This window comes from Neoarius graeffei, chromosome 4 (genome assembly GCF_027579695.1).
Source record: "Neoarius graeffei isolate fNeoGra1 chromosome 4, fNeoGra1.pri, whole genome shotgun sequence".
Taxonomy (NCBI): domain Eukaryota; kingdom Metazoa; phylum Chordata; class Actinopteri; order Siluriformes; family Ariidae; genus Neoarius; species Neoarius graeffei.
Window position 1 is genome coordinate 116440708 of NC_083572.1, and position 22145 is coordinate 116462852.

Sequence of the window (22145 nt, forward strand, 5' to 3'; positions counted from 1 at the left end):
CTGGTTATGAACATGGCAGGAGTCGAGCTGCATCATGTCTCTGTTGAGTCTCCTCCTGTTTCTGAACATTTGTTTTGTTCAAGAAAAGACTATTTATAATGTTTTTAACATTCACTGTGAGTGGGAATGTGGTAATAGTGTCTCCATGTATCACGTGCGCACACACACACACACACACACACACACACACACACACACACACACAAGCCATATTTTCGATGTGACTCGTTCTATTTTATGAGGAAGGAAGCTTTTTTCCCCATTTGTTCCTTATCAGTTGAAGCAGGTACACGCCTGACTGATCCAGCATTTAAGATTAAAATTAACATCCTGCTGTCATGATTGTGACAGGAAGTGGTAAGGGAAAGTGCAGCGCTCACACAAGCCATGCCAAATTCAATGTGATTTCCACCCAGTTACTGCAAAATTGCATAATTATTTTTCTAATCTTGTTTCCTTGGGCGGCACGGTGGTGTAGTGGTTAGCGCTGTCGCCTCACAGCAGGAAGGTCTGGGTTCGAGCCCCGTGGCTGGCGAGGGCCTTTCTGTGCGGAGTTTGCATGTTCTCCCCGTGTCCGCGTGGGTTTCCTCCGGGTGCTCTGGTTTCCCCCACAGTCCAAAGACATGCAGTTAGGTTAACGTGGGGCGGCCTTGGGCTGAGGTGCCCTTGAGCGAGGTACCGAACCCCTGACTGCTCCCCAGGCGCTCTGGTGCGGCCGCCCACTGCTCTGGGTGTGTGTGCGTGTGTTCACTGCTTCAAATGGGTTAAATTTCACTGTGCTTGAAGTGTGCATGTGATGAATAAAGGTTTCTTTTTTTTTTTAATAATAGAAAATGTTTTCTGGCCCAGTACCACCAGTACTGCAGCGGTGTTTGGGGAGCTCTGGTGTTGTGTATAACAGACCGTATGACAGATCAGTTGACTCATAAAATGTGCATGGGAGGGGCTTCTAAACTGCAGGAGTAACATTTGCCGCGTACTCTGTCTCCTCCCTGTCCATCACAGGCCACTTGCCAATGTCTGTGAGCTTATGTATGTGGAAGAGGGTAAATAGCGCTTTTTTGCTCAGTGTGTTATGCTTCCCTGTGTACAGCAATTAGAAAAAGAGGTGGATAGCTTCACGTCTGAGAGGAACATAAACGTTAGTATGCTTTTTTTTTTAATCTACTTTTCACATCAAACATCCCAAGGTGGGAAACCTTGAGTGTAGAGTATAGAATTATAATCACATGATCTGGTGTCACCCAGATGAGGATAGGTTCCCTTTTGAGTCTGGTTCCTCTCAGTGTTTCTTCCTCGTGTTGTCTCAGGGAGTTTTTCCTCACCATCGTCACCTCAGGCTTGATCATTAGAGACAGATTTAAATTGACCTCAATTTCTATAAAACTGAACAATGCCCATTGTTAAAAGTGTTATATAAATACATCTGGATTGAATATTTATTTTTCTGCACAACAGAGTGACTCCATTTCTGATGGATTACACAAACCCAAAGTGGAGAGCACCAGCAGCTCCAACTACCGACTGGTGAAGGAGGTCAGAGGACATTTATTTAAATTATTTATTGTACACTCATGCTAATGTAAAGACTGAAGACTCCGCTTTTATAAATCTTGGGCCCAGTATCCCTCAGGGGTTGGTCCTGGGTCTATTTTTACTTTACTTTTATTCTGTTTGTATTGTGTGTTTTTAGCTTTGTGCTCTGCCTCATATTTAAAACTGTGTGTGTGTGTGTGTGTGTGTGTGTGTGTGTGTGTGTGTAGATCCTCTTGAGACTCAGTAGGTTGTGTGTGATGGAGTGTCTATCTGGCAGGAAGAACAAGAAGCAGCAGCAGCGTCTCCTTAGGAACATGGGGGCTCACTCAGTGGTCCTGGAACTTCTCCAGATCCCTTATGAAAAGGTGTGTGTGTGTTTTGAGATTTGGTCACTCATTCTCTGGGTTTTATTCTGCGGCTTGATTCCTGTGTGTGTGTGTGTGTGTGTGTGTGTGTGTGTGGTGTGTGTGTTAGGGTGAGGACGTGTGGATGCAGGAGATCATGACCCTTGCTCATCAGTTCCTCCAGAATTTCTGTGCAGGAAACCAGCAGAACCAGGCTCTACTGCACAAACACATTAACCTGTTCCTCAACCCTGGAGTAAGACAACACACACACACACACACACACACACACACACACACACACACACACACACACACACACACACACAGAGCAGACAGTAAGAGTGGTTAATTATTTAAATAATCAATCTTTCAGGGCACACCCAGGCAACAAGAATATTTTTTGGTCATTTGAAAAATGGGTGGGTTCAAACAAAAGGTGCCATATTCTAAATTCTTTAACACGTTTAGATGTAAATATCAGAAATTGAAAGCAGAAATTCTGATCTGTCATCTCGTATTCATCCACTGATCTCAAATCCAGATGTCTTCAGTGTGTCGTAAGAGTAAATGAACTGACTTATAATACAGCATATCTCACCTCTGTACGATTCCTGTCAAAAGTCTGGACACTCATGAGTAGGTCTGTCCAAACATTTCACTGCTACTGATATATGTACACTCATCATCCACTTTATTAGGAACACCTGCTCATTCACGCAGCTGTCTAATCAGCCAATCATGTGGCAGCAGCACAGCGTGACTTTCTCTCACTGTGGTCTGGGTGTTGGTTTGAGCCAGATGGACTGGTTTGAGTATTTCAGAAGCTGCTGATCTCCTGGGGTTTTCACACACAACAGTCTCTAGAGTTTACACAGAATGGTGCAGAAAACAAACAAACAAACAAAAAAACCACATCATCCTGTGAGTGGAAAGTCTGCAGGCTGAAACAGCTTGCTGATGAGAGAGCAGAGGAGAAAGTTCAGACTGGTCTGAGCTGCCAGGAAGGATCTAGTACAGGGGTGTCAAACTCAAGGCCCGCAAGATAATTCCATATGGCTATTATTAATGGCCCGCCGGTAAATAGCACTCCCACCACTCATACTACAAATCCCACTATGCACTGCAACAGCTGCCACGCAGGTCAAGACCTGTGCATCAACCCGTTTTCCCGCGCTGCCAATGACACACTGATCAGTGGATAAAAGCATCGGTCAGCACTTTTTACAGCGACATTTAAGCTCGCCTGACCCCCAAAATGGCCAAACGAAAAGTGGACTTTGAAAACAGGGATTTTGAAAACAGGTGGGAGGCAGAGTACCTGTTCACGGACATCGTAGGTAAACTTGTGTGTCTTGTTTGTGGAGCTAATGTGGACGTAATTAAAGAATATAAAATAAGACGGCATTATGAGACAAAATATCAGGACAAGTACAAAAACCTGGACATCCAGCAGAAGCTAGAGAAGGCAGAAGAGTTTAAAAAGAGTCTGGTGTTACAGCAAGCTATGTTCACAAAAGCAAAATCACAAAGTGAAGCTGCTGTGAAAGCTAGTTTTGTAATGGCAGAAGAGATAGCCAAATCAGCCCGGCCTTTTACAGAGGGAGAGTTTTTGAAGCGCTGCATGATTAAAGTGTGTGATGTCTTGTGTCCAGATAAAAAGCAAGCATTTTCAAATATAAGTCTCAGCAAAAATGCGGTTGCTGATGGGATATGTGAGCTTGCCACTGATTTACAAGCACAGTTGATGGAAAAGGGAAAAGACTTGCTAACTTTAGGACTGCAGTTGTCATGAACAGTTTTGCACTCAAGTTTCCATCAATGAAGAGTTTATAACATCAACGAAACTGACTTCATGTTAAAGCTGTTAATGTTATAGTCATGCTGTCTGTTGTTGCCCAAATGAGGATGGGTTCCCTTTTGAGTCTGGTTCCTCTCGAGGTTTCTTCCTCATGTCGTCTGAGGGAGTTTTTCCTTGCCACCGTCGCCACAGGCTTCATCATTGGGGATAGATTAGGGATAAAATTAGCTCATGTTTTAAGTCGCTCAAATTCTGTAAAGCTGCTTTGGGACAATGTTTATTGTTAAAAGCGCGATACAAATAAACTCGACTTGACTTTATTGCATATTCCCTTGTTGTGGATGAGAGCACCGACAAGACTGACACCGCACAGCTGGCAATCTTCATCTGTGGAGTGGACTCCAGTTTATGTGTTACAGAGGAACTTTTGGGTATTAAACCAATGCACAACACAACCACAGGAAAATATTTGAAGAAATATCTAAATGTGTGAATGACGTGAAACTGCCCTGGGACAAACTTATGGGACTGATGACAGATGGAGCACCTGCGATGTGCGGGGAAAAGAGTGGATTGGTGGGACGGATGCGGGAGAAGATGCAGAGGGAGAACTGCACAGGTGAGCTGACAGTGTATCACTGCATCATACGCCAGGAAATGCTGTACAGCAAAGTCCTGAAGATGGAACATGTCATAAGCACCGTAACACAGACAGTTAACTTTATAAGAGGCAAAGGTTTAAATCACTGGCAGTTTCAGTCTTTTCTGGAGGAAATACATTCTGAATTTGGTGACGTGCCTTATCACACAGAGCTGCGATGGCTGAGTGGATTGGTGGGTGGAAAAGTGTTCAGCAGATTTTTTGAGCTACGTGAGGAAATTTGTCAGTTCGTGGAAAGTAAAGGACAAGACTCAACAGGGCTCCGGGAAGAACAGTGGCTGTGTGAGTTGGCCTTTCTGTGCAACATAATGAAGCATCTTAATGCATTAGACCTCCAACTTCAGGGACGGGACCGTGTGATTACGGACATGTATGACGCAGTGAAAGCTTTTCAAATCAAGTTGCATCTGTGGGAGACGCAGATGCAAAAAGGGAACTTATGCCACTTTCCATGTTGCCAAAAAATCATAGACCCGGTCTCCACCGCTGTGTTTCCAGCTGCGCTTTTTGCTGATAAACTGAACACACTGCGCACTGAGTTTACACGGCGCTTTGCCGACTTTGAAGCACAGACATTTAACTTTGAACTGCTCAGAAGTCCATTTGCAGTTGACGTGGAGAAAGCTCCGGCAAACATCCAGATGGAACTGATGGAACTCCAGTGTAACGGCACACTTAGGGCAAAGTATGACTCTGTGGGGCCTGCACAGTTCCCCCAATTCATTCCTGACACGATGCCCCAGCTCCGCCTACACGCTGCTCGAATGCTCTGCGTGTTTGGTAGTACATACCTGTGTGAGCAACTTTTCTCTGTAATGAAGATGAACAAAACCACACAAAGAAGTCATCTCACTGATGCACATCTCCACTCCATCCTGTGAGTTTCCACAGCTCAGAGCCTAACCCTAAACATAAATGAACTTGCAGCCAAGAAAAGATGCCAAGCATGTGGCTTGGAGAAATGAAATAAGAGAGAAAACTAAATAGCTTTTTGTTTCTTGTTTCTGGACTTTTTGCTGATATCACAGTTTTTATTTGAAAAATTTGCAAATTTTCATCAGCTTGAAACATTCTCATTTTGCCTGATGTTATTTTTGAAGAAAGATATAATTTTATATTTTATTTAATGTGTTGAGGAAAAAGTTGTTGTATTCTGGCTATTCAAATTCATATTGCTGATTTAAAATATTGTCAGTTTTAGACTGTTCAATAAATGTTAATCCTGGTTGGCCCGCGACTTAGGCCCTGTCCACACAGCAACGGATTCAGGTGAATCTGATAAAATTGTTTATTGTTTTGGCCTGGCGTCCACACGGCACCGGCGTTTTGGGTGCCCCAAAACGAAATCTTTTGAGAACGGGTTCCAGAGTGGAAAAATCTGGCAACGGCGCCATTGCGAAGTCGTCTGGATGAGTAGAACGGATTTGTTTACGATGATGTCACAACCACATGACTGTCAGTGCTTCATGCTGGGTAGAAGTGTAACGAACTCGATGCGAGTTGTCAACAAATCCTATAACTTGGTTCATGAAACGCGCTTACAAAATATTTTCACTGTGAATATTTATTGTGTAATGGTGCAAAGTGAGAGAGAGAGAGAGAGAGAATAGCCCTTAGGGCAGGGTCTTTAGTCCAAACACTGCGGAAGCAGTACCAAACCGCGCACCCCCCGTGCGCTTTCCAAAAACAAAAACAATCCCGCCAGCAAAAATAGGAAAAAAAAAAAAGGAGCGATCTCACCTCTTCAGATGTTGGTTTAAGTCCGACAATACATTCCTCAAAAAGGGCGTAGAAGAACAAAGTAATCCATCAACGTGTAGCATTCAATTTATTCCAGACCATTAAAGAATTCTGGAGGATATCAGAATGTTGGCGTACCGGCTTCCGTCTACCCCCATTCATTCCTCTTTCCACGTCTTTTGTTTTACGCTACTGATTAATAATCAAAACTTTATGTGGCTGATGCTACAGAAGAATGCGCATGCGTCTACTTTTTCTATTGTTCTGGTGTCTCCGATGGGACCGTCTTACAGCGCACGTAGAGGTGTGGCATGTGTATTGCATCGTTTTCAGCAAGCGTTGCGTTGCCATATGTACCTGATATTTTACTGATCTGTTGCCCATGTGGACGCGATATTTAAAAAAAAAATCTCGTTGCCGTTGTCGTGTGGATGTAGCCTTAGACTGTGTTTTCAGTTTTGGCCCGTTCTGTGATTGAGTTTGACACCCCTGATCTAGTAACTCAAATAATTACTCTTTTGTAAGCATGGTGAACAGAAAAGCATCTCAGAACACACTACAACAGAAATTTGAGGCTACAGTGGACACAGGTTCACCCAAACTGGACAGATGAAGACTGGGAAAAGACCAGGTGATGATTCTGATGTTTGATGTGAACATTAACTGAAGCTCTTGACCTGTAACTGTGTGATTATATCCACCGTGCTGCTGTCACATGATCGGCTGATTGGATAACTGTATAAATACACAGGGGCTCAGGTGTTCCTAATCAACTGACCAGTGAGTGTATCTGTTATATTTAGAATAACTGTGTGTGCGCGTGTGTGTTTGTCAGATCCTAGAGGCCGTGACCATGCAGCACATCTTCATGAATAACTTCCAGCTGTGCAGTGAGATTAATGATCGAGTGGTGCAGCACTTTGTCCACTGCATCGAGACACACGGGCGCAGCGTCCACTACCTCAAATTCCTACAGACCATCGTTAAAGCCGAGAACAAGTTCATCAAGAAGTGTCAAGATATCGTCATGGCTGAGGTGTGTGTGTGTGAGCATGCAACACACCAAACTACACACCTGCAATTAGGAAAAATATCCTTTAATACCATACATTTTGCTCCTGATGATAATTTCATTTTGTATATTTGTTTGCAGACAGATAATTCTGTGTGTGTGTGTGTGTGTGTGTGTGTGTGTGAAGCTGGTGACTGCAGGTGAGGATGTCCTGGTGTTCTATAATGATCGTGCATCATTCCAGACGTTAGTGCAGATGATGCGTCTCGAGAGGGAGCGTCTAGATGAGAACAGCGCTCTCAGGTGTGTGTGTGTGTGTGTGAGAGAGAGAGAGAGAGAGAGAGAGAGAGAGATATCAGTGTGATAAAGGAATGTTTCTTCCCAAACAGCAGGGCAATAACAGGATTATCAGTGTTATTCATTCATTCCTCTTCAGTCAGCTCTTCATCTTGCTCTGGGTCTCAGTGAGTCCGGAGTCTATCCCCGGAACTGGGATTATCACATTTATCCTGTGCAATATTATTATTTATTTTTATTTATTAGTTATTTATTTATCAGGAGGGTTCAGTCTGTTCATAGATACAGATTTACAGTGGTGCTTGAAAGTTTGTGAACCCTTTAGAATTTTCTATATTTATGCATAAATATGACCTAAAACCTCATCAGATTTTCACACAAGTCCTAAAAGTAGATAAAGAGAACCCAGTTAAACAAATGAAACAAAAAAATGATATTTGGTCATTTATTTATTGAGGAAAATGATCCAATATTACATATCTGTGAGTGGCAAAAGTATGTGAACCTCTAGGATTAGCAGTTAATTTGAAGGTGAAATTAGACGGGTGTTTTCAATCAATGGGATGACAATCAGGTGTGAGTGGGCACCCTGTTTTATTTAAAGAACAGGGATCTATCAAAGTCTGAGCTTCACAACACGTTTGTGGAAGTGTATCATGGCACGGACAAAGGAGATTTCTGAGGACCTCAGAAAAAGTGTTGTTGATGCTCATCAGGCTGGAAAAGGTTACAAAACCATCTCTAAAGAGTTTGGACTCCACCAATCCACAGTCAGACAGATTGTGTACAAATGGAGGAAATTCAAGACCATTGTTACCCTCCCCAGGAGTGGGCGACCAACAAAGATCACTCCAAGAGCAAGGCGTGTAATAGTCAGCAAGGTCACAAAGGACCCCAGGGAAACTTCTAAGCAACCAAAGGCCTCTCTCACATTGGCTAATGTTAATGTTCATAAGTCCACCATCAGGAGAACACTGAACAACAATGATGTGCATGGCAGGGTTGCAAGAAGAAAGCCACTGCTCTCCAAAAAGAACATTGTTGCCTGTCTGCAGTTTGTTAAAGATCACGTGGACAAGCCAGAAGGCTATTGGAAAAATGTTTTGTAGACGGATGAGACCAAAATAGAACTTTTTGGTCTAAATGAGAAGCGTTATGTTTGGAGAAAGGAAAACACTGCATTCCAGCATAAGAACCTTATCCCATCTGTGAAACATGGTGGGGGTAGTATCATGGTTTGGGCCTGTTTTGCTGCATCTGGGCCAGGACGGCTTGTCATCATTGATGGAACAATGAATTCTGAATTATACCAGCGAATTCTAAAGGAAAATGTCAGGACATCTGTCCATGAACTGAATCTCAAGAGAAGGTGGGTCATGCAGCAAGACAACGACCCTAAGCACACAAGTCGTTCTACCAAAGAATGGTTAAAGAAGAATAAAGTTAATGTTTTGGAATGGCCAAGTCAAAGTCCTGACTTTAATCCAATGGAAATGTTGTGGAAGGACCTGAAGCGAGCAGTTCATGTGAGGAAACCCACCAACATCCCAGAGTTGAAGCTGTTCTGTACGGAGGAACGGGCTAAAATTCCTCCAAGCCGGTGTGCAGGACTGATCAACAGTTACCGCAAACGTTTAGTTGCAGTTATTGCTGCACAAGGGGGTCACACCAGATACTGAAAGCAAAGGTTCACATACTTTTACCACTCACAGATATGTAATATTGGATCATTTTCCTCAATAAATAAATGACCAAGTGTAATATTTTTGTGTCATTTGTTTAACTGGGTTCTCTTTATCTACTTTTAGGACTTGTGTGAAAATCTGATGATGTTTTCGGTCATATTTATGCAGAAATATAGAAAATTCTAAAGGGTTCACAAACTTTCAAGCACCACTCTATCTACTGCTATTGGTCATTTGCACTACTGTTCATATACACTTCATAAGTTTCCCTTCTAAGCACCTTCTCTGTTACGGTTATTGTACTGTATTTGCACTAATGCTATTTTTTATGGTACATTGTTTGATTTTAGAGTGTATTTTTACCTACAGTATATATTTCTTTTATAATATAAATATTTTTATCTGATTTTACAGGTAAGGTGAGAGAGAAATGGTATTTCAATTCTCCTATACGTCCTGGATATATAGTGAATTGACAATGAAAATCTTTGAAAGTCAATCATCGATCTACGGGCTAGGGTGTCCTTGTGCCACGTACACTTATGGACACCCTTATGCTCGAACATGGTGTTCATTATGGCCAAACCGTGCATGGCACAGAAGTCCAACAACTGAACACCGCTTGTGTTCAAATCATGCAGGCCGTTCCTCCCAATCCCACCCCTTCAGGTCTCATGGTCATTGCTAAGCATGCACTGATATCGGCATCGGCCCCGATACTCCACTAATATACTCATACTCGTACTTGTCAAACAGTTGCCGATACCATGAACCGATACCAGTGCCGATCCCATGCGCCGATACCAATGTTCCCCACAGCGCTTTTTGTTCCATTCGAGAGAGGAAAAAAAACTGAAGCATTGTTGCGCTCAGGCTTGAGCATAATATGATAGGCTATACCATGTGCCGATAGTGTTCCGTGAAGCGCCTTTTGCCAGCGTCCGTTTGAGGAAAAAAAGCCTCTCCCAGGAAAAAAATTGTAAATCTCAAGCATTGAGCGTAGGCTAATTTCGTCAGAAGACAAAAAAAATTGTTCGACAACAACCCATTTTTCCATGACGAAGATGTGTTTGCGTAGTCATGAAACAGTGCCGTCACAACATCTTTCCCCAACACTGTCATTTTAAACATCTCTCCACACTCCACTCCCTTTCGCTGCCATACGCAGATAGGCCTACGCTAAGATCCCCAACGTTGTCCTTTTTTAATGTTGGCTATTCGCCTAGGTAAGGGTTTTGTAGGACAGGCTACTCACTAACAAACAAATGAAAATCGGATTTTTGTATAGGTGAATCCAACCGGCAGAGTTTTTAAGTACGAGTCCAACCGGGAGAGTTGAAGAGTGAAGAGTGAGAGAGAGAGCTTTAAGAAATGGCTGATTGAGTTTTCCAACTTGTTTCAGTTGAGGGCAATGCTAAGACCAAGGAAATTGACGTCCCATCTACAGGTATGGAGCTCCACGAGCACGGGACGCGATGTTGCGAATGGACAGCAACAGCGTCTGCCTAACAAGTTCTGCGACTGAACAAGAGCGTGCTCGAGGCATTCAACTCTCCTGCAGCACACAGCAGGATGTGCGCACATGCACATGAGGGGGGGGGGCATATTTTAGTCTGCATTACTGGCGATGGAAATTAAATAATACATCGTCGCCGGCCGCCACTGTTATCGTGTGCGCTCTCTGTGATGTTGCGATGGTCACTGCTCCTCCCTTTCACGCCCTTGTCTTGTTGCTAAATGTAATTGGAGTAGTTTAAGCGCACCACCAGAACAACCCTTAAGTCAACCAAGACCGCAATGTTGCGGAAGGCCGATGATAGAGGGGGTAAGTGACCAGCGGAGTGAAATGATCACGCTGCATGTGGTAACTCACTGCTCTCTCCTCCCTTCATCAACAATCGGTCTTACATGTTGCAAGAGTGCAAGTCTTTCTTGACTTTGAAAGTTGGACATTGTAATCTAATCCAAATAAATAGCAGCCTTTTTCAGAAATTGCAGCAGCTAAAAATTTAATTCTTTGTGTAGGCTATTTGCAATGAGTGTAGTTTTCTGGGAGTGAATGTTGCATGACAATCGAGAGAGGTTGCACACGGAAGCGCAGATAGCCTTGTAGTCCACGTTACACTGCCAGCAGACAGCGCCTCTTCAGTTCACGGTAGCGCTTCTTTTGCAACATTGTTATGTAGGCCTAGTAGGCCTAGCGCAGCAGCGCTTAGGTTTTGCAACATTATTGTAACAATGTTGCAAAAGATAAGCGCTACCGTGAAGAGGCGCTGTCTGGCTGTGTGACGTGGACTCAAGGCTACTCTGCGCTTCTGGAGCAGCGGAGATTGTCAATGTGAACCTGTGTGCATGATCACTCCAGTTAGAAAACAACATTCACGGGAAATATATAAAGTAGGCCTATTAAATATTCAAATGCTGCAATTTTTGAAAAATTATATTTTAATAACATCAACAGTATCGGTATCGGTAGTACTCGGTATCGGCAAGTACTGAAATGATAGTACTCATACTCGTATCGGTTTTCACAAATGTGGTATCGGTGCATCTCTAGTCATTGCCCACATGAGCACTGAAGTCCCCCAGTCTTCTCTTAGGATTGGCTATGTACTCAAATCCTTTAGCAGTTATCAAACCCCTGATTAAAAAACCTGACCTTGATCCCTGTCAGCTGTCCAATTATCGGCCAATATCAAACCTCCCCTTTATCTCCAAGATGCTTGAAAAAGCTGTGGCACAGCAGTTATGCTCATATTTACATAGGAATAACATCCATGAAATGTATCAGTCAGGATTTAGACCTCATCGTAGCACAGAGACAGCTCTGGTTAAAGTAGTAAACTACCTACTGTTGGCGTCTGATCAGGGCTGTGTCTCGCTACTTGTGTTGCTTGACCTTAGTGCAGCATTTGATACCATTGATCATTCCATTCTTCTGGATAGACTAGAAAATGTTGTGGGAGTTAAGGGAACGGCCTTCTCCTGGCTCAGCTCTTATTTAACTGATCGTTATCAGTATGTTGATGTAAATGGTGATATTTCTAGACGTACTGAGGCAAAGTTTGGTGTTCCACAAGGTTCTGTCTTGGGTCCACTGCTTTTTTCTTTATACCGTATATGTTACCTCTGGGTGATATTATTCGTAAACATTGTATTAGTTTCCACCGTTATGCTGATGACACACAGTTGTATGTTTCTGCAAAACCTGAGGAGAGACACCAGCTTAATAGAATTGAGGAATGTGTGAAGGACATTAGACACTGGATGCTTATTAACTTCCTTCTGCTTAACTCTGACAAGACTGAAGTACTTGTACTCAGATCACATGCAGCTAGACGTAAGTTTTCTGATTCCACAGTAACTCTGGATGGCCTTTCTGTTTCTTCACGTGCAGCAGTAAAAGACCTCGGAGTGATTATTGACCCCAGCCTTTCATTCGAAACTCACATTGAGAACATTATCCGGATAGCTTTTTTTCATCTCAGAAATATTGCTCCCCTCCTAGAACTGCCACCTTATTGTGGTGGAGGGGTTTGTGTGCCTGAATGACCCTAGGAGCTATGTTGTCAGGGGCATTACGGCCCTGTTAGGGTCTCCCAAGGCAGACAGGTCCTAGGTGACAGGCCAGACCAAGAGCAGTTCACCAAAACCCGTTATGGATAACAATTGATCAAGGACCGTGATGTCGCCCGGTATGGCGCAGCTGGGGCCCCACCCTGGATGCAGGCCCGGGGTTGGGGCTCGTATGCGAGCGCTTGGTGGCTGGGCCTTTGCCCACGGGGCCCAGCCGGGCTTAGCCCGAAGCTGTGACGTGGGCCCGACCTCCTGTGGGTTCACCACCCACAGAGGTAGCCGTCGGGGGCCGGTGCAGTGTGGATTGGGCGGCAGTCAAAGGCAGGGGCCTCTACGACCTGATCCCTGAACACAGCGGCTAGCTGTTGGGACATGGAATGTCACTTCGCTGGGGGGGAAGAGCCTGAGCTTGTGCGGGAGGTTGAGAGGTACCGGCTAGAGATAGTCGGGCTCACCTCCACGCACAGCTTAGGCTCCAGAACCCAGCTCCTCGAGAGGGGCTGGACTCTCCACTTCTCTGGAGTCGCCCATGGTGAGCGGCGGCGGGCTGGTGTGGGTTTGCTCATAGCTCCCCAGCTCAGCCACCATGTGTTGGAGTTTACCCCAGTGAACGAGAGGGTCGCCTCTCTGCGCCTTCGGATCGGGGAGAGGGCTCTTGCTGTTGTTTGTGCCTACGGGCCGAATAGCAGTATAGAGTATCCGGCCTTCTTGGAGTCCCTGGGAGAGGTACTGAGAGGTGCTTAGACTGGGGACTCCATTGTTCTACTGGGGGACTTCAACGCTCACATGGGCGACGGCAGTGACACCTGGAGGGGCGTGACTGGGAGGAACGGCCTCCCTGATCTGAACCTGAGTGGTGTTTTGTTATTGGGCTTCTGTACTAGTCACGGTTTGTCCATAACGAACACCATGTTCGAGCATAGGGGTGTCCATAAGTGCACGTGGCACCAGGACACCTTAGGTCGGAGGTCGATGATTGACTTTGTTGTCGTTTCATCGGATCTCCAGCCCTATGTCTTGGACACTCGGGTGAAGAGAGGGGCTGAGCTGTCAACTGATCACCACCTGGTGGTGAGTTGGATCCGCTGGAGGAGGAAGAAGCCAGACAGACCTGGCAGGCCCAAACGTATGGTGAGGGTCTGCTGGGAACGTCTGGCCGAGCACTCTGTCGCGGAGGTCCTTAACTCCCACCTCCGGGAGAGCTTCTCCCAGCTTCCGAGGGAGGCGGGGGACATTGAGTCTGAGTGGACCATGTTCTCTGCCTCCATTATCAACGCGGCTGTTCGGAGCTGTGGCTGCAAGGTCTCCGGTGCCTGTCATGGCGGCAATCCCCGAACCCAGTGGTGGACACTGGAAGTAAGGGATGCTGTCAAGCTGAAGAAGGAGTCCTATCGGGCCATGTTGACCTCCGGGACTCCTGAGGCAGCTGACGGGTATCGGCAGGCCAGGCGTGCCGCAGCTCGGGCAGTTGTGGAGGCAAAAACTTGGAATTGGGAGGAGTTCGGTAAGGCCATGGAGGAAGACTATCGGTCGGCCTCGAAGAAATTCTGGCAAACCATCTGGCGCCTCAGGAGGGGGAAGCAGTACTCTGCCAACACTGTTTACAGTGCAGGTGGGGAGCTGTTGACTTCGACTGGGGACATTGTCGGGTGGTGGAAGGAATACTTCGAGGATCTCCTCAATCCCACCATCACGTCTTCCATTGAGGAAGCAGAGGCTGATGACTCGGGGGTGGACTCGTCCATTACCCAAGCCGAAGTCACTGAGGTGGTTAGCAAGCTCCTCGGTGGCAGGGCACCAGGGGTGGATGAGATCCGCCCCGAGTATCTCAAGTCTCTGGATGTTGTGGGGCTGACTTGGCTGACACGCCTCTGCAACATCGCGTGGCGGTCGGGGACAGTGCCTCTGGAGTGGCAGACTGGGGTTGTGGTCCCTCTTTTTAAGAAAGGGGGCCGGAGAGCGTGCTCCAATTATAGGGGAATCACACTTCTCAGCCTCCCCGGGAAGGTTTACTCCAGGGTACTGGAGAGGAGAATTCGGCCGATAGTCGAACCTCAGATCCAGGAGGAACAATTTTCGTCCTGGTCGCCGAACACTGGACCAGCTCGAGGGTTCATGGGGTGCTCGAGGGTTCATGGGAGTTTGCCCAACCAGTCCATGTGTGCTTTGTGGATCTGGAGAAGGCATTTGACCGTGTCCCTCGTGGTATTCTGTGGGGGGTGCTTCGGTAGTATGGGGTTCGGGGCTCTTTGCTAAGGGCTGTCCGATCCATGTACGAACGGAGCAGGAGTCTGGTTCGCATCGCCGGCAGTAAGTCAGACCTGTTCCCAGTACATGTTGGACTCCGGCAGGGCTGCCCTTTGTCACCGGTTCTGTTCATAATCTTTATGGACAGAATTTCTGGGCGCAGCCAGGGGCCGGAAGGAATCCTGTTTGGGAACCACAGGATTTCATCTCTGCTTTTTGCAGATGATGTTGTCCTGTTGGCTTCTTCAAACCAGGACCTTCAGCATGCACTGGGGCAGTTTGCAGTCGAGTGTGAAGCAGCTGGGATGAGAATCAGCACCTCCAAGTCAGAGGCCATGGTTCTCGACTGGAATAGGGTGGCTTGCTTTCTCCAGGTTGGTGGAGAAGTCCTGCCTCAAGTGGAGGAGTTTAAGTATCTCGGGATCTTGTTCACGAATGAGGGAAGGATAGAGCGTGAGATCGACAGGCGGATTGGTGCGGCCTCCTCAGTGATGCGGTCGCTTTACCGGTCCATCGTGGTGAAAAAGGAGCTGAGCCAAAAGGCGAAGCTCTTGATTTACCAGTCGATCTATGTTCCGACTCTCAACTATGGTCATGAGCTTTGGGTAATGACCGAAAGAACAAGATCGTGGATACAAGCGGCCGAAATGAGTTTCCTTCGCAGGGTGGCTGGGCGCTCCCTTAGAGATAGGGTGAGAAGCACAGTCACTCAGGAGGAGCTCGGAGTAGAGCCGCTGCTCCTCCACATCGAGAGGAATCAGCTGAGGTGGCTCGGGCATCTCCTTCGGATGCCTCCTGGACGCCTCCCTGGGGAGGTATTCCAGGCATGTCCCCCCGGGAGGAGGCCCTGGGGAAGGCCCAGGACACTCTGGAGGGACTATGTCTCTCGGCTGGCCTGGGAACGCCTCAGTGTTCTTCCCAAGGAGCTGACCGAGGTATCTGGGGAAAGGGAAGTTTGGGCTTCCATGCTCAGACTGCTGCCTCCGCGACCCGGCCCCGGATAAGCGGAAGAAGAGACGAGAAATATTGCTAAGATAAGAAATTTAATGTCACTACATGACACGGAAAAACTAGTTCATGCTTTTGTTCCTTCCAGGTTGGATTATTGTAATGCCTTACTGTCTGGATTTTCCAGTAAGTGCATAAACAAGCTCCAGTTAGTTCAAAATGCAGCAGCAAGAGTCCTTACTAGAACTAGAAAATATGACATCACCCCTGTCTTATCCACACTGCATTGGCTCCCAATCAAATTTCTTATTGATTATAAAAAAATACTTTTGAACTTTAAAGCACTGAATGGTTTCGCACCACAGTACCTGAGTGAACTTCTGGTCCTCTGTGACCCATCACGCCTACTTAGACACGCCTGTGTCTGGTTGGAGTCTCATCGCATCGCTCCTGTGGAGGACGGCCCTATATGGACAGTTGAAAGTCACACTTGGAAGATGCTCTGGACTCTTACAGTAATGCTTTTATGGCTGAGGACTACAGCTGACTTGCTAACTTTAGGGCTGCAGTTGTCGTGAATGGTTTTGCACTCAAGTTTCCATCAGTGAAGAGTTTATAACATCAACGAAACTGACTTCATGTTAAAACTGTTAATGTTATAGTCATGTTATCTGTTGTTGCCCAAATGAGGATGGGTTCCCTTTTGAGTCTGGTTCCTCTCGAGGTTTCTTCCTCATGTTGTCTGAGGGAGTTTTTCCTTGCCACCGTCGCCGCAGGCTTCATCATTGGGGATAGATTAGGGATAAAATTAGCTCATGTTTTAAGTCGTTCAAATTCTGTAAAGCTGCTCTGCGACAATGTTTATTGTTAAAAGAGCTATACAAATAAACTTGACTTGACTTGACTTAAAACAATGGAGTCCCCTTGTGGTGCACTGTTTAGTCAAGCCTTTTGTTAATGGTGTTCATGAGGTAAAGGTGTAGATCTGGAGGGTCCTCAGACATAGAGTGTTTTGGTAAACTGGGATGTATGGATGCTGTCAGTCCCCACTCGCTTGCTCACTCGAGTTTGCTGACGGTGTAGTGGCTGCTGCTTTATGTCCCGGGGCTCCCTCATGCCTGTGTTACCTTCTGGCTCTCCCCTTTTAGTTATGCTGTCATAGTTAGTTGCCGGAGTCCCTGCTTGTACTCAGTGCAATATGTACACTGTTCCTACTTATTCAGGTGACATTGGGCATACCTAACAACCTGTGTTTTCTCTCCCTCTCTCCCCCTCCCCCCAAATCTGTCCCTCTGGGTTGCATGTTGGTCCTGGGATCAAGGTGCTGAACCTCTTCTGCTCCTCGGACCTGCTTGATCCATCCTGGTGCCCTGTGTCTGGTTGGAGTCTCATCGCATCACTCCTGTGGAGGACGGCCCCATATGGACAGTTGAAAGTCACACTTGGAGATTGCTCTGGACTCTTACAGTAATGCTTTTATGGCTGAGGACTACAGTTGACTTGCTAACTTTAGGACTGCAGTTGTCATGCACAGTTTTGTACTCAAGATTCCATCAATGGAGAGTTTATAACATCAACGAAACTGACTTCATGTTAAATCTGTGAATATTAGTCATGCTGTCTGTAGTTGCCCAGATGAGGATGGGTTCCCTTTTGAGTCTGGTTCCTCTCACGGTTTCTTCCTCATGTCGTCTGAGGGAGTTTTTCCTTGCCACCATCGCCACAGACTTGCTCATTGGGGATAGATTAGGGATAAAATTAGCTCATGTTTTAAGTTGTTCAAATTCTGTAAAGCTGCTTTGCAACAATGTTTATTGTTAAAAGCGCTATACAAATAAACTTGACTTGACTGACTAGCACTCCACTCAAGGATTCCAAGAAGGCCGGGTACTCTGAACTACCATTTGGCGCATAAGCACAAATGACAGTCAGAGACCATTGCCTGACCCCAAGGCGCAGGAAAACGACCCTCTCATTCACTGGAGAGAACTCCGATGTTAGCGCACCTGCCTGGCACTGCTCACCCTTGGCAAGTCCAGCATAGAAGTGAGTCCAACCCCTCTCCAGGAAATTGGTTCCAGATCCCAAGCTATGCGTTGAGGTCAGCCCAACTATATCTCGTCGGTACCGCTCAACTTCATGCACAAGCTTAGGCTTCTTTCCCACCAGAGAGGTGACATTCCATGTCCCAAAAACCAGTTTTGTCAGCCGGGGATCAGTACGCCAAGGCCTCCGCCTTTGGCTGCCACCCGATCCACAGTGCACCGGACCCTTCCGGCACCTCCTGCGAGTGGTGGGTCCACAAGAGAGTGGTTTTGTGTTGCTCATTCGGGCTGGGCCCAGCCGGGCCTCACGGACATAGGCCCGGCCACCAGGTGTTCGTCAACGAGCCTCTCCCCCAGGCCTGGCTCCAGGGTGGGGCCCCGGCATCCCTGGTCCGGGCCAGGGTACTTAGATACCTGTTTTTCCTTTCATTCGGGTCATTTTGAACCGCTCTTTGTCTGACCCCTCATCTAAGACCTGTTTGCCTTGGGAGACCTTACCAGGGGCAAATGCCCCAACAACATATGCTGCAAAAAATTATATCGTAGTAAATTAAAATATCTTAATCATTGAAACCATGTAGCATTTCCTATTATAAGAATACAAGACACCAATTCTGAGATTATTAAACTTAGTTCTAGATTGCAACCAACTTATTCTAAGATGTCTTATCAAGTAAAAATACCTGTCCATGCAGGAAGATAATTTCACTAGTATTCAGTAATTTTCTCCTCAAATTCAGTTTTCAATTTTTGCAGTGTAGCTCCTAGAATCCCTGAGGCACTCAAACCCCTCCACCACGTTAAGGTGGCGATTCAAGGAGGGGACAACTTCATACAATAATCAGTACTACACTGTCATAGACACACACACACAGTTCTAAAGGCACTGACAGTGCTGATTATTATTCATTCCTCACAGATTCACACATGCACTGATTTTAAATTTTACCAAAAAGAGTTAAGAGCAGACTTTTATAACATCTTACAGGAAAAATTAGAGTAAAAAGAGCTGCAGTATTTATTGTCATTTTATCAGGACCACCATTGTTAAACCTTAATGAACTGTGATGATGATGATGGTGATTGTGATGATGGTGGTGATGGTGATAATGCTGGTGATAGGTTCACAAACTTTCAAGCACCACTGTATTCCACTTTTAGAAAAGTTTTAAACTGTACTGTCAGGGTGGTGTGACTGTCCCCAGTGTTTTATTCCCCTCATACCACAGCAATGTGCTGTAGGTGCGTTTGGGTAATTGAGTGATCAATCTCATTAAATCTGAAGGTTAATAATTAAAATTGAATCAGTCTCATTTGAATCGTTTTTAGTGAATCATTTTCATTGAATCAGTCTCATATTATCATTAAATCACTCATGGAATCAGTCTCATGAATCAGTCTCGTTAATTAATACCATTAATTTTGGTGCTTAATAATAAATTACCAAACAGCTAAATTATGGTATATTCCAAATTATTATGACCACTTACCATATTACATAAATCATATGCACCTTTTAGAATTCTTTGGAGATTGGGGACTTCAGAGATATTGGAACACAAATAAACACACAGTTTCAATAATAAATGAATTTATTATAACAAAGATAAAAATGGATAATGGCAGTTGAAATATATACAAACAGTGAGATGTGTGTGTGAGATGTGTGTGTGTGAATGAAAGGCCCTATGGCCTGAGCAGAAGGCTAGCGTGGGATGCTAGCTAGGTATGTTCGTGTGTGTCCACGTGGTGTAGGGATCACTACGTGGGATTTGAGGAGAACAAAGGAATTAGCCTTGTGTGGCTAAGCTAAGACAAAGGGAAGCTAGCTAAGGTGTGTTTGTGTGTGGGGAGAGAGAGAGGCCTTGTGTGTGGCCTACAAAAAGGATTAGCTCTGGTAGCTAACTCCACGTGTGTTTGTGGGGGAGGAGTTAACCACGTGGTAAAGCCTATGGCCTAGCAAAAGAAATAAGCTAGCGTGGGATGCTAACTGAGGTGTATTTGTGAGGCCAGGTGAGGCCTGTGACCACGTGTTTGTGTGTGTGTCAGGCCTGGTGACCACGTGTTTGTGTAGGCCTAGATTAACCTCGTGTGGCTAAGCTAAGACAAAGGGATGCTAGCTAAGGTGTGTTTGTGAGTGGGGGAGGACCGCCACGTGTTTCTAAGACAATACACTTAGCTTTGGATGCTAATGGGACAAAAGAAATTAGCCGTAGGGTAATTTCACTAGCTTATAACAGTACTGAATCCACTGAAACCTTGATAAGGTCAAAATGTGTGGTAAGGAAATTAAAGGGTTAGTCAGGAATAAAGAGAAGCATGCACAGCCTATCTATTAAAACAACTGAGAGATTAAAACAAAACAATAATCAATTCAACACGCTGCGTGTTTACAGTGTAACAAACCGTTCCTGAGGTTCCTTAGCTAATTCCTAAGACTAGGTTTTGCCCAAATGCCAAGTCTTACTCAGTATCTTGCCTCTAGCAAGATTATGAAGAGATGTTCCGAGACTTTTGGAGTTTCGCCGTTGTGGAGCACGTGAGTCGCTTCCGTGAGGCGCAGAGAACTTCTTGGTCCGACGCATGGTCGCTTGTGATGAAAAGAAAGTCTCTGATCAAACAATGTGCACAGCTTTTGAGTTAAAAAGGATCCAGTCGCTTCTTAACTTTAAAATAACTGCCTGGACTGCAGTAGTACGTACTTATAAGGAACAAATGAAAAACCGGTTGTAAACTCAAGCTGAGTTTGAAATCGCGCGATCTTAGAGTCTACCGTGGCCAAAGGTAAACAAAGAAAAGCGCGAAACTCTGATTCTTGCAAGAAAGAAAAGAAAAGACGTCTTTTGGGTTTGCTCGCAGAGCGAGCGATTCCTCCCTGTGTCCGTGTTGAAATCACGGCGCCAAAAGAGGAGGAGCTAGGAGTTTCCGGGTGGTTTATGCCTTCCTGGAGGATGTGACGTAGATGACCACGCGTGACGTAGGTCAACGCGGAAGTTGGCTGATGGGAAATGTGGTTTCTTAAAGAGACGGACTGAATGTACCTACAGTGCCCATGAGTACAGTTTGTAATTTATTACATAAAGACATCATTTATCTATTTATCGTTACATTTAATGTTATGAGACGTTAGTGAATGAAGTTTGTTCCTGTTGTCACTTATAGCAGTGATAAACAGTCATTCCCTCACCAGAGTCTCGTTATAGGTTAATAGAGAATTAATCAACTCTTTCTGACCAGTCAGAGTCCAGAACTCAACAGCAGCGTGGTGTAAATTTTATTAATCGAGCATGCCAGATATTAGTGATTTAAATATGATTAACTGTGCAGCACAACTCTTAAGTGTGTGTGTGTGTGTGTGAGACAGGTATCATATCCACCTGGTGGAGCTGTTGGCCGTGTGTACAGAGGGTAAAAACGTCTACACAGAGATAAAGTGTAATTCTCTTCTCCCGCTGGATGACATTGTACGTGTGGTCACACATGAGGACTGCATCCCTGAGGTGTGTGTGTGTGTGTGTGTGTGTGTGTGTGTGTGTGTGTGTGTGTGTGTTTTAATGAAGACAACATTAAAGATTTTTCAGTACTTCTGTATAAAAGTGATTTGGGGCGGAGCTACATGTGACTTCAGACGGTGATATCACTAACATAGACCTTAGACATGCAAATTATTAAAGAATAACAACATGATACTTAGAAACTTTTATCTAATCTAGCTAAAAAACCCTGAACTTACTAAAGTTAATGTTAGTGAGGATGGTTGTCATGGCAACATTAGATTTCATTTAGAACTAAGCTAACCAGTGAGTGAAGATGCAGCTGTAAGAAGAACTAAATGAATCAGTCGTGAGTTTGTTTCTCTCAGGTGAAGATGGCGTATGTGAACTTCCTGAATCACTGCTACGTGGACACGGAGGTGGAGATGAAGGAGATCTACACCAGTAATCATATGTGGAAGCTGTTTGATGACTTCCTGGTGGATATCTGCAGAGTAAGAGCGCATAAAGCGCACATTATTATTATTATTATTATTATTATTATTATTATTATTATTATTTTGGTTCATTAGATGAAGGTACTGATACAGTGTTTTAATCTTTCATCAGCAGCAGGCTGTTCTACAGGTCAATAAAATAATTTAAAACATTACAACAGTTTATCAAATATTAATGTCTTAAATGAATTAAAACTAATGAAATATAATCTGAAAAAGGTGTATAGTGAGTTTTCAATAGTCCAGGTGTGTAGTGTAATAA

At 45.1% G+C, this 22145-nt stretch overlaps 1 protein-coding gene across 13 annotated transcripts in view; it reads left to right on the top strand.

The window, feature by feature from the left end:
- Positions 1 to 22145, top strand: part of itpr1a (inositol 1,4,5-trisphosphate receptor, type 1a) — a 209600-nt gene that overhangs the window by 125976 nt on the left and 61479 nt on the right. For all 13 annotated transcript variants that reach the window (XM_060920238.1, XM_060920239.1, XM_060920241.1 and 10 more), the window contains 7 exons: positions 1459 to 1536; positions 1764 to 1901; positions 2011 to 2136; positions 6918 to 7118; positions 7282 to 7397; positions 21257 to 21392; positions 21755 to 21880. In XM_060920238.1, coding sequence (XP_060776221.1) covers positions 1459 to 1536; positions 1764 to 1901; positions 2011 to 2136; positions 6918 to 7118; positions 7282 to 7397; positions 21257 to 21392; positions 21755 to 21880 — 921 coding nt within the window. The remainder of the gene's footprint in view (positions 1 to 1458; positions 1537 to 1763; positions 1902 to 2010; positions 2137 to 6917; positions 7119 to 7281; positions 7398 to 21256; positions 21393 to 21754; positions 21881 to 22145) is intronic.